The sequence below is a fragment of the Thalassophryne amazonica genome, chromosome 16 (assembly GCF_902500255.1).
Source record: "Thalassophryne amazonica chromosome 16, fThaAma1.1, whole genome shotgun sequence".
In the NCBI taxonomy this organism is placed as follows: Eukaryota; Metazoa; Chordata; class Actinopteri; order Batrachoidiformes; family Batrachoididae; genus Thalassophryne; species Thalassophryne amazonica.
In genome coordinates this window covers 2485517-2497704 of record NC_047118.1, presented here as the reverse complement: position 1 = coordinate 2497704, position 12188 = coordinate 2485517, and the positions used below count along the sequence as shown (strand labels likewise).

Here is a 12188-nt window from a genome sequence, read left to right as displayed (position 1 = left end):
ATAAAGTTAATGTTTACATTTTAAAACACCAAGCCTCAATACATTTTTTTGTCATGTATATATCAGCAGATATATCGGTATCGGAAATTTTTACTCCCTAATATCCACATCGGTCGGACTCTAATAAATACTACTGTCAAAGTCAGCTGATCAATCACTTTTAGTGTTTTGTTGAGATCACTGAACTCCAGATACCTATAAGAAGTAGTCAGTTAACCTGTCACACATCCACTGTGGACCTCCACCAGCATGTTAAATGTTTTTAAAAGCTGTCATAAAAATAGAAACCAATTGACAGGGAAGCTTTTTCATGATCAAATCCAATCATGGCAGCTCACACGATGGGATGGCGTGCCTCCGATCATATGCAGTGTCATCGCTCTCCTCTCCATCGCTCATGTCTCCCATCACTCTCTCCCTCTCATCCTCCTCTTCTGTTTCACTCTCGCGCCTCAGCCGCTCCCTTTCCCTGTCCCTCCCTTGCTCTCTGTAGCAGCGTGGCAACGTGGGAACCTGAGAACACAATAACAGATGAATCAGATTATGTACTCCAGAGGTCTCACACTCATGTTACAGGGGGGCCACTTGTCAGGTTGTTCTCTCTGTGGGGGGTCACCCAAACATTCAACAGAGAAAACTCCATTATTGTAGTGCTACATAATGTATTATGGAGGAAAGCAACAGACGGGATGCTGCTGAAAGTCTACAGAGAAAATAAGGTTTGAAAGGAGTGTTTTGGGCATCATGTGCCACTTGTTGTTGGCCTTAACTAATTTAGATAAAAACAGTGTGCCATCAGGGCCAATAGTATGCACACACGATTTCACTGATATGGTCTAAAGCAGAGGTGGGTAATCATGTGCCATGAAGGGCCAAGACACTTTCTATACATCCACTCACTGCACTTACAGGGGACATGCTGTGGAATGTCCCCATAATTTCATTAGAACAGTCTTCAAAGTATGCATACAAAGGAGTGAACGTCAGAGAACTGAATAATGTAAATAACCCTTTTCCTCCTTGAATGAGGTGGTCCAACCAGGATTCATCACATTCCATATTCATCCCACTCCTCGGAGAGGAGTGTTCAGCATGTTGGCAAAATGAAAACTATGAAGTAATCACACTGTAGCCGTGTCCCCGTACAGGCAGGGTGCTTTACTGAAATGCATTTTGGTGGAGCCTTTGGTCTGTGATGCCACGGTGACCCCATTGTACATTTGGCCTTCAACAGATACTGGATGGTAGAGGGTTGTGCCTCTGTTTTAGCATACCGCTATGATGCCATTACATAAATGGTAAACTGACCATTTATCCCAAAACAAGGTGCAACTGATCAAAGCATTTTCAAAGTGGTGTTCTAGCAGTGGGAGAAATTTGTTTATGGCAAAAGATATTCTGGATACCTGGTTATCGTGGCAGGGCAGGGCGGAGTAGCCCGGCTCCGTCCTGCGGAGGAAGCGTGGAGAATGAGTACAGAATGGGCGTTGGGAATGGGAGCACACGGAGTGCGGAGAGGGGGAATTGATGGAGTGCGGTGAAGGCGATCGGGCGGAACGGGCCGGTGAGTATGTGATGGAATGGGACTGAGAGAGAGCGTGGCCGTGATGGTTTTGTTTCGGAGGACGGGGCGAACGAGGTGGAAGTTCAGGTGGCTTCAGAGGGTCAGCAAGGTCCACGTCTGGAATAATGGGGGGTGGGGGAATGAAATCCTGCTCCTGCGCCAACGGGAGAATCTGCATTTCTGCAGCGTCGAGTTCAGCAAGCTCCGCTCTCGACAAATGGTCCACGATCCCAGCGCCGAAAGAGTCACCAACCACGTTGATGGAGGTTCGCATTCTGTCGCTGAGCAGACAAAAGGTATCATCAGTTTTAAGGAACATCAGTAAATGTTGCTGTTAATCCAATAAACTGTTTGACCAAAAACATAAATATATTAAAAAGATCTTCACTGCTTCCAGATCTCCTGACCACAACTCGGACATCGGACTCACAGCAGCCAGTCAACGGCAATCAGCAGGCTGATGTCCTGGGTGGGTAGACCCACTGCAGTCAGGATCAGCAGCATGGTCACCAGTCCAGCACTGGGAATACTGGCGGCTCCAACACTGGCCAGGGTGGCGGTCATACTGCGGACAAAGGGTGAAGAAAACATGGAAGTTCTAGTCCTCTGTCACCGTCTATCTGTCTCTACGGTGGATGCAATGCCTGAATTTGTCAGGGAGAAATGTTTTCTGGCACACATTTATTTGTTAGATTGTTAGCAGGGTGACTTCCAACAGATTTTCCATCCTGTCATAAAATACATCTCATTCAGGGCCAGACTGAAGAAATTCTTGACATAATGAGACAAGATTTGTGAGCCACGTTGACAGCATGTGCTGTAATGAGTCGACCGTGAAGGTTGCTTGTGTTGACATGTTTGCACTTACATATCACTTGATATTAGTCCCACGTGTGCCTGCAGGCCAGTTTCTGCACCACCCCTCCCTGTGATATTTATTGTTTGACACTATTTATGTTGCCAGATCTGAAAACTGAGCACTCTATCTTGATTTTTTTTTATTTATCCTTTTTTTTACGTAGCAAACGGCAGCAATAATGATCACGCTGCAGTGCCTGGGAGGATTACTGAGGCATTTAATCCATGTGGATCTCGTTGTAGAACAATACCACCACAGATGATACAAGAGTCATACTTTTCAGAATGAGATTCAGGAATTTTGTGGTAAACACCCGTTCACAAAAACCATAAAATAAACGCTTCAAAGAGCCGAGCGCCATTTGTAACCTGGCAGCTCTGCAATCTCATCCAAACAGACTGGTTCTAATCAGAATTAAATGTTATGCCGAAATCCCACAAATGGGGAATGAAACTCTCATTACTTACTTCCGTGATTCACACAGAGTTTTGGGCTTCCATTCATCTTCAGGGATTATGGTGCACAATATCAAATGGATATGTTTGACAGCACATCTGTGTTTAGTCGAGACCACCAAAACCTTCTGATGTTTATTCAGTTAACCAAGTCTGATAAAAAGCTATTTTTTGGAATAATCTTGCTGACAAACCAACAAACAGAACCATAACGCTTTTTGGCACAAGATTTAACTGCATGGAAATGGTTTTGCTGCCAGGAGAAATGACTTAAATGTGCACGGTTTGTCCGAGGAGGAAAACCCAAACTCTTGTGTGACTGATCCATACGTCCCACGTTTTGTTATTTAGGGAGCGGGGGGGGGGGGCAATGTGTGGTCCCTTTTTAAGCACTTAGAAATCATAAAGACACCAATATTTCACAGGCTATTTAATGATGATGCAGTAGGAGCTGATGAACTGTTACTGCCGGCCGAAGAAACATTCCAGACTTCTGACACAATGCACCAATGGCTTGTTTCCAAATAATTTTTCCAATCAATCAGATCAGGTGTGTGTCTGCCAACTGAGATTACACCTGTGCTTTTGCCTCATTTGTGTTAAAGTGTAGGTGACACGATATTTAATTTTTTTTTGGAGTATTTAAGAGTAAAATTAAACAACAGTTTGAAATTGATCCTTTCCTGGTGCACAGTTACTGAAGAGATAAATACTCAGATTTTGAACTGTGCGCCACTTAAAATCAGGAACTTCCCGGTGAGTTCCGACACTTGAGAAGAAGGAGGAAGTGATATCAGCACCGGAACCATTATCTTAATAGTCCCAATAATTTCTGAATTAATTTATGGATTTTTACAGGCTACTGACAGCCCCGTTTCCACCGAGTGGTTCGGGTCAGTGATACACATTTTTTTGTACGTGTCAGAACGGTTAATTCTCACCAGCAGAATCATTTTCATTGGCAGGTGGAACACTTATATTGATAAGCATGTGCACACAATGTCTGCAGCTATTCCACTCGACACGGAGGCAAAACTGAGTATTTACACATTATTTTATTTTATTTTACTGTTTTGCAGCTCATGGGATAATTTTGTCACATGCAGACTGAGACGTTATGAGCAGGATCTGAGGATCTGCTCCAGCCTAAATCCACCTTCACATCCATTCGGTTACAAGCCATCACCTCCTCCACCTTATCTGCCTTTGAGGACTTCTTGTTTCACTAGGAATCCCGTTACCCATCTTGTTTTCGGGGTTCCTGTTGGGCCTTCATGGTTACCATAGTGGCCACAGGACACATGATCCATTAGCCAGGTGTCACCACGTGGACAAGGGGTTGGATTTTAACAACAGCTCATATCATGTTAACTTGAAGATACTGTTATGAATCTGTGTGGAATAAAGGAAACTCCTCTGTTCTGTCAAACAAGAGCACCACAGAGCTCCAAATTAGGAAAGATATTTATGAAGAGGGACGTGTCCCAGTGTTTTTTTTTTTACCTGACAGTGATGATCTGTCCTCCATCCAGTGTGATGTCATTCATCTGGGCGATGAAGATGGCGGCCACAGCCTCGTACAGGGCTGTACCGTCCATGTTGATCGTGGCACCGATGGGCAGCACGAAGCGAGTCACTCGCTTATCAATCTTCAGGTTTTCCTCCAGGCAGCGGAAGGTGACGGGTAACGTCCCCGCACTGGGAACCGACAGATAACTTTATTAAAAAAAAAAAAACACAAAATACGTAGACAAATGCTGAAAGAGAAAACCGCAGACATGAAGTTGGAGCAGAGGGGTGATGTTTGGGCAGAGACGAAAAAAGAAAAGAGCTGTGGACATTTGAGCCTGGGCCTAACAGCTGGTGCAGGACACTGTTGCAATCCGCCAACATGTGAATTAAAGGAATCTGATTCCTGGCTCCGCTAAGCTCGGGTTATAATATAATTAGACAACGCTGACAGGATTACCCATATTCCCTAAAGCCCCGTTAATGTGCCAAAATGACAGTTGGTTGCAGCAGCAGTGCCGAGCCAAGCGGAGGCCGGCGTGCTACCCACGCGGGCAGTTTGCCCGATGACGACTAATCCCAAGGCTTACACGTCTACTATGGGATCTGCCTGATGCTGGCTTCTCTATGATCGTCTGGGCTCACCCATGTTTGACCTGCTGCCCTAATGTGTCAGCTCAGTTGTATCAACAGAGAATTTTGCCATTAGTCCCAAAAGCTAAAGTCCAGTAGCAGGCGACGCCAATCAATCACAGCAAACACAGCAGCTGCTGCAGGAGTACATGCTGTAAAGAAACATGTGACGCACATATGTTAACACATGCCCAAACACACACACACACACACAGCTTGTAGTCGGCTCTACCTGCTCGCTGTGCCCAAAGCTGTGACCCAGGCCTGGAAGATTCCAGAGTAGAAGGTAAAAGGGTTTTTCCTGGTAATAGCAAAGAATATAGCAGGTAGGATCAAGCCGCCGTGGATCACCAGGCCCACTATGACCGTCACCATGTACATGCCAAGCTGACGGGCCACCACCTCCAAGTTCCCAATGGCTGCGATCTTCCCCGCAATCAAAGAAGCAATGCCGATAGGAGAGTACCTGGCAACAAAGTTACAGAGGAACATCGCCTTCATTTCATTTCTTTTGGTTATTTTCCCTCATGATCTCAGGAACATGTTTTTGCCTGATCTTGCTTGCAGCCGATGATTCCCACTAGAGGGCGACAGAGCAGCATTGGGAAAGTGTTGATCTTTATTTAAAAAAAAAATGTAATTTTTATAATAGTTTCAACATTTTTTTTTTACATATTCCAACAACATGTCACTTTATTATTTTTTAAAGTATAGTAGCAGTATGCTTCTGCCTATTTCATTATTAATATTTTTTCTATAATTTTTTTTCTACTATTTAATCTATTTTATGAATCTCTCAGCTTTATGAGCAATGTTGTCAAAGGTTTAAGCAAAAGTGCAGAATCAAATACAGAACTCTGATGTCTGGTGGGAAAACCTAATAACAGTGCAGAAGATAACTGAAACAATCCTACAAATGGTGATAGAAGCACCAAATTCAGCACAAATACTCCTTAAACCTTACACTTTTGAGAAAAAAAAAACAAACAAAAAAAAAACAATTGGCCACTTGAATTTTCAGTAGGCACCCAGGTAGGGCTCCACTGAAAAATGACATAGGGGTCAAATTAAAAGATGCTCCAGTTACATTGAAAACTATACCACATTATTTGTATGATCATAAAGATTTCACAAAGGTATAGTTTGGACTATCTGTGACTGAATTCTAAGGAGCTATGGGGTAAAAACAGCAAGAATGGTGACAGAAGTCAGTTTTAGTTTGTGTATCCATTGTATTCTATGACGTGACATATGTTACATATGTAACATGTAACATGATAACTAAGCATGACACATGTTGAAAACTAGTCCTTAACTGCTGGTAATCTCGTTCACATAAAATCCTTAGAAGATTGCCTTGCAGCAGTGAGAAGTTGGATGTCTAGAAACTTCCTACATTTAAACTCTGATAAGACTGAAGTGATGGTTCTTGATCCAGTCAGACATTGGCATCAATTTGACCAGTTAACACTCAGCCTCGGCTCGTGTGTCATACATCACACTGACAAAGTGAGGAACCTTGGGGTAATTTTTGATCCTTCGTTGTCCTTTGGCCTCCATATTAGAAATATTACTAGGACTGCTTTCTTCCACCTGCGAAATATAGTGAAGATTCGTCCAATCCTGTCTATGGCTGATGCTGAGACCCCGATCCATGCCTTTATCTCTTCTAGATTGGACTACTGCAATGTTCTATTTTCTGGTTTACTGCAGTCTAGCATTAGGGGTCTCCAATTGGTTCAAAATGCTGCTGCCAGCGTGGTGTCTGTTTTTGTAACCCTCCTGTCCTCTGCACTGGCAGAGGGTCACCCCTTTGAGTCTGGTCTGCTTGAGGTTTCTTCCTCAAATCATTAGAGGGAGTTTTTCTTTACCACTGTTGCCTGTGTTCTTGCTGTAGGGGTTGGTAAGGTTAGACCTTACTTGTGTGAAGCACCTTGAGGTACCTTTGTTGTGATTTGGTGCTATATAAATGAAAATAAATTGAAAAATTGAAATTGAAACATCTTATAAACCCTGTCCTAAAAACTGGTTGTTATTGTTGTCATTATTTATCAGCAACATTGTTCTGATAAAGAATGACAACAATAAATTGCTTGTGAATTTCTCAAAAAATAAACAAACAAATAAATAAATCAACTGCTGTTATTCTGCTGATGAATTTTCGCAATCATCTTCAGATTTAAAGAAAAATTCTGTCATATTTTGGTATGGTATGGAAAATGCTATGCAAAAAAAAAAAAAAAAAAAAACCCCAAAAAAACCTGCAGTGATCCTGACATTTACTTTGACTTCTATTTCACTGCAGAGAATATGAGCCATCATATCACATTTTATATGGCCAACTTCATATAATTTGTTAATATACGTCCATTCCTGCAATTAAAACAACCAATACATTCCATAAAAAGTTGGTATGGGGGCTATTTTGGGCTAACAATGAGGAAAATAAATACCTAATGATGTTATTTCAAACAGGTGTTTGGAATCATGATTTGGTTGTTGAAATGTTTAAAAATAGTGTTTGTCAATGAAAGATTTGAAGGGATTTGCATATTTCTTCCTCTCCACTGCAAAATATCTTTAAATGATTCAAGGAATCTGGAGATATTTCAGTGTGCAAAGGGCAAGGGTGCAAGCCTAAACTGAATGCCTGTAATGTACAATCCCTCAGACGAAACTGCATCAAGACCTGGCATTCATCAATAGCTGATATACCCACATGGGCAACAGGTTATTTTGGGAAAAGTTTGTCAAGCACTACAATATGGAATTACTTTCACAAATGCCATTTAAAACTTTAGTGTGGGAAAAAGAAAACTGACATTAATCTTCTACAAGTGGGGTCAACTTCTCTGGGCTCAGAGGCCTCTGGGTTTGACCATCACATTGTGGAAATATGTACTGTGTCAAGACAAATCAATATTCCACATTTTTTTCAAGAAATGGGCGCTGTGTGTTGCAGACCAAAGATGAAAAGTGCCCTTGCCAAAGGTAATTTACACTTCTGTGAATCATTCATTCATTTTTGATACCCACTTATTCCAATAAAGGGTCACTGGGTGATATGTAGGTGGGTACACCTTGAACAGACTGCCGGTGGTGATGGCATCATTAATGCAACAAAGTACTTTGAGATTTGAATGCAACATATGGTACCTTCAAAATAGCATCCTTTCCAGGGATGTCAATGCATTTTTCAACAAGACGACACAAAACCACATTCTGCACACATTACAAAGACATAACTTCAGAAGTAAAAGGTGCGGCTACTGGATTTGTCTGCCTGCAGTCCTGACCTGTCCCCAACAGAGAACCTGTAGAGAAATGTCACATTGACGACTCCAAACTGCTGCACACTTTAAAGATGTGCAGAAAGAATGAGAAACATTTCATCGTTTGGTATTGTAGCGTACATTCATCATGTTTTGGACATAATTCACCATACTGAGTGTGTTGCCTGCTTGGTATGTAGTAACACACCCAGATGTGTGGCGCGCAGGCAATGTGTCCTATGTCCTGCATGTGTTAACACACCGAGGTGTGCATACAGAGTTTCCTGTCTAGGCAGTGTGTGTTCTATGTATATAAGGCTCTCTGCGCCTTTGATGTTTGTTCCTGTCTTGGCTCCTGCGTGGGCAGTCGGCAATGCTCATTTCCTGTAACTGTCTCACATGCTGATGTTTCCTGTCTTATTTGTACAATCATGCTGTACATACGACAAAGCTTTCTCGGCTCCCTGTGGTGTTTCTCTGTCAGGACTCCTGTGGGGTAATGGGTGGGGCCGAGCTGTATAAGGGTCTGTGGCTTGTATGAATAAAGAGGCAAAGCAATGAAAATGTAGATATAATGAGAGAAATAAATGGCACACATTTGCGTTGCCAAAATGGGGAAATTGTGTCTCCGCCATCCATCACAATTTCTACAGTGTCATCAATGCCAAAACAGCCGTTATATTTTCTTAGAAGGAAGGCATTTACCACATGACAACGTGGTAAATGCTTTAGAGCGCCAACTCACAGCAGGTGTGTTGAGTGCATTAAAGGTCTTTACAGTGACAAACACACGTCATTTTGTCCTCACCCATCTCAGCTGCAGCTCCCTGTTCTGGCAAGTGGTTTGTCATCGGACGTGTCTGACATCAGTGTGGTGTGGTCAACGCCAAGAGTGTTGCAGCTTGAAAGTGCAAAGATCTATTTCAGTTCATTTTGTTGATTTTATGGTCATTTTTGTTGCTTTTTAAACGGTGTTAGTACCAGCATGAGCACGTTAATGTGCCAGGCAGAAGACTAGCTTCAGTAAACCAGATGAATTAAATGGTGGGAAAATTGTGTGGTTGCCAAGCAGGAGGAGTGCAAATAATCCGCTTAAGCTGCAGCAATTCTGTTTTGGGAGAGGCCAATAAGGTGAGTGATGACAGCCTACTTTGCAAAAACATCCTGTTATTCATCTGAAAGTCTTAATCATCCCCTAAAATAATTCACAGTACAAATGAATTGGTATGGTACAGCCGGCCGACTTTTCTACTTTGTTTGATGTTATCATGTGTCATCACTGATATCAGATGTTTGAAACAGTTATTATCTCCAGGGCAGCAGAAGTAGGAATAGAAATCTTCATTTCAGAATCTCGTGCAGTTTTTGAAATACATGTATAGTTAGTGGTATATTTTAGGGCATTTTTACTCTTAAAAGTCTGGAAGAAGAGCCGTACCCAGGTTCATGTTTTCATAGGCTTGGTCTGGTTACTTTGGTTTTATGTTGAAATTCTGGCTTTGTATGTAAGAACTTTCCAGGATGTACTCATGTCCCGTTATGTTCATCTGTGTGGTACATCTGCTTATACTTGACAGTGATTGGTTTGGTTTACGTCCGATTTTGGCTTATTTTCAATTTGGCAAGTAGTTTGTTTTTGAATGGAGAAAATTTTATGCATCTTTTTTACTTCTGATGAAATCACAGTTAAAAACTTCATCTCCTCCTCTCCCCATGTGCTCCCACATGCCCGTTTTACTACTTTCATTTCTTTTCTTCTTCTGTTGTGTAATGGCTTGATACTTCTGTTTTATTTCTTCTTCTGCCATTTGATGGGTGACAATAACCTGCCTTAACGTCCTGTAATTGGTCCAAAAGTCTGAACTATCTAGAAAGCATTTTTACACTGCACATGAATAGGGCTGTGGTTCAGGTTGATCCTTGATCGAGACCAACTCTTCTGGTCAGACAAAAACCTCTGGTCCCTTGGCCCTGACTGTGGTCCGAGGCAGCTTTCACACCTGCCATTTTGGTTTGCATCAACCTGAAATGTGAGAAGGTCCAGACCCAACAAGGAAGGTGTGAAAGAATCCTTAGACAGTGACCTTTGATTTGACCTTGACCTTAGACCTATGACCTTGGCATAATGTGTTGTGACAGGATAGCACACTGAGTTTTTCTACCATGTTTGATTAAAACTACAGTTTCCAACTTCACTGATAATCAATATGAAAACTGAGTTGTATTTACGTGTGATTTTTCAGTATTTAAATATCACCAGAGGATAGTAAAAAGTAAAAAATTATTTGAAGAAAAACACGACTTAAAGTATGAGTAGTTGTGCTTTACATTCATTTTAATATTCCATGATCATTTGCATCTGTGTTTGTGTGTGTGTTCTACTGGCCAGTACACCCACAAAGAAATTATTATTATTATTACTATTATTATTATTATTATTATGGAATAAAAAAATATAGCTCACATATTGACTTTAGGTGGAACTGATTTTGTGTTGACATGCCAATAAAAAAGGGTGGGGGGGTGGGGGACATCAAACACTACATTAATTATAACTCTGGGATGCCTAAAACATTTGCACAGTACTGCATGACTTTGGCACGACCTGTGTTGTGACAGGATGGCCCATTATATTTTTCCACTAAGTTTGTTTGAAACTTCTTTTTATGTCTTGAAGCCATCACCACAGGCAGAAGAGAATGAGCTGTGATTTGACCTTGACCTTTGACCTATCACCTTGTGACAGGATGGCCCACTGGGCTTTCCCATCAAATTTGACTGAATATGCTCTTTGCTTTTTGAAGCTTTTGCAGTGAGAATGACTTGAAATTTGACCTTGACCTTTGACCTTGACATGACCTGTGTTTGTGCGAGGACAGTCTACTGAGTTTATCCACCAAGTGTGGTTGAAGTCGCTTTTTGCATTTTGCAGATGTCACCACAGACAGTCAAACAGTCAGACGTGCACGAGCGTCTTTGGGCCTCCTGCACCAAATCAGCCTTCATCATCTCTTAAAACAGTTTCTTTTTTTGTCTGCATGAGTCCGTGACACATTCCTGGATCTCACGTTTTTGGAGCCATGCGTGCCTACGTGCCGCTGCAGGACGGACACATTAAACTGGTGTTCCCCTTTAAGCGGGTCTCACTACGCCACCGCGGCGTTCAGTGACAGATGTTTGCTGGACCGCGGCGTGTATACGACTCGGTGGATGCGTTCCTCGTATGATCCATGTTTTTGTATACAGTGGATTCCGGGCTTGGCGATCCTCGCCGGCCTATGAGTAATCTGTTTATACTGAGCAAGTGAGACAAGCAAGGACACAATTCCTTCGGTGTCCAGCTGCACATGTAGATGGCCTCGGAGATCTGCGAGACGAACATCACGTTGTTTTTACTCCAACCGCCCCCTCCCTGCCTCCCTCACTATAAGTGGCACTAGACTTTCTTTCCGTGCACGACTCCTGCGAAGCCTCAAAGTGTCCACGGGCCTCTCGAAGCGCGCTCTCACATGCATCCTACTGTCTGTCCCACATCTGCTTTCTGCTCTACTGCCAAGTGTCTCCTCTGCCATCGATCCATTACTTTCTGGAGACCTTCCAACCCTGATCCCCTGGGAGCCCACAACATTGTTCCGGTCCTGCTACTCCCCACATACCACAGACTCCAGCATGTCCCATGGAATTCCCCCCCCCCACTCCTCTTCACTTCCATCTGTCTGCATCCTTCACTATCTCACTGTTTTCACAGTCGGTCTCATACAATCGCCTTCCTATCCGTTGCTGTCACTCACATCTGTCTTTGGTATCTACAAAATGTCAAAGCCATGTAGCCGTTGACCCACATGAAGGAAAAACAGACACACGTGTTGCACATGCTTGCAAACTCAGATAGGCTT

At 42.6% G+C, this 12188-nt stretch overlaps 1 protein-coding gene across 2 annotated transcripts in view; it reads right to left on the bottom strand.

The window, feature by feature from the left end:
- Positions 1–325: 325 nt before the first annotated feature.
- Positions 326–12188, bottom strand: part of slc1a9 (solute carrier family 1 member 9) — a 42496-nt gene continuing 30633 nt past the window's right edge. Inside the window, exons 6-9 of one of the 2 annotated variants that reach the window (XM_034191114.1) lie at positions 5253–5486; positions 4382–4576; positions 1995–2129; positions 1222–1845 (exon numbers count right to left, since the gene is read on the bottom strand). In XM_034191114.1, the coding sequence (XP_034047005.1) occupies positions 1266–1845; positions 1995–2129; positions 4382–4576; positions 5253–5486 (1144 nt within the window). In that variant the 3' untranslated portion in view covers positions 1222–1265. Of the gene's footprint in view, positions 514–1221; positions 1846–1994; positions 2130–4381; positions 4577–5252; positions 5487–12188 lie in introns of those variants that run through there. The other variant, XM_034191115.1, reaches the window with a different exon arrangement.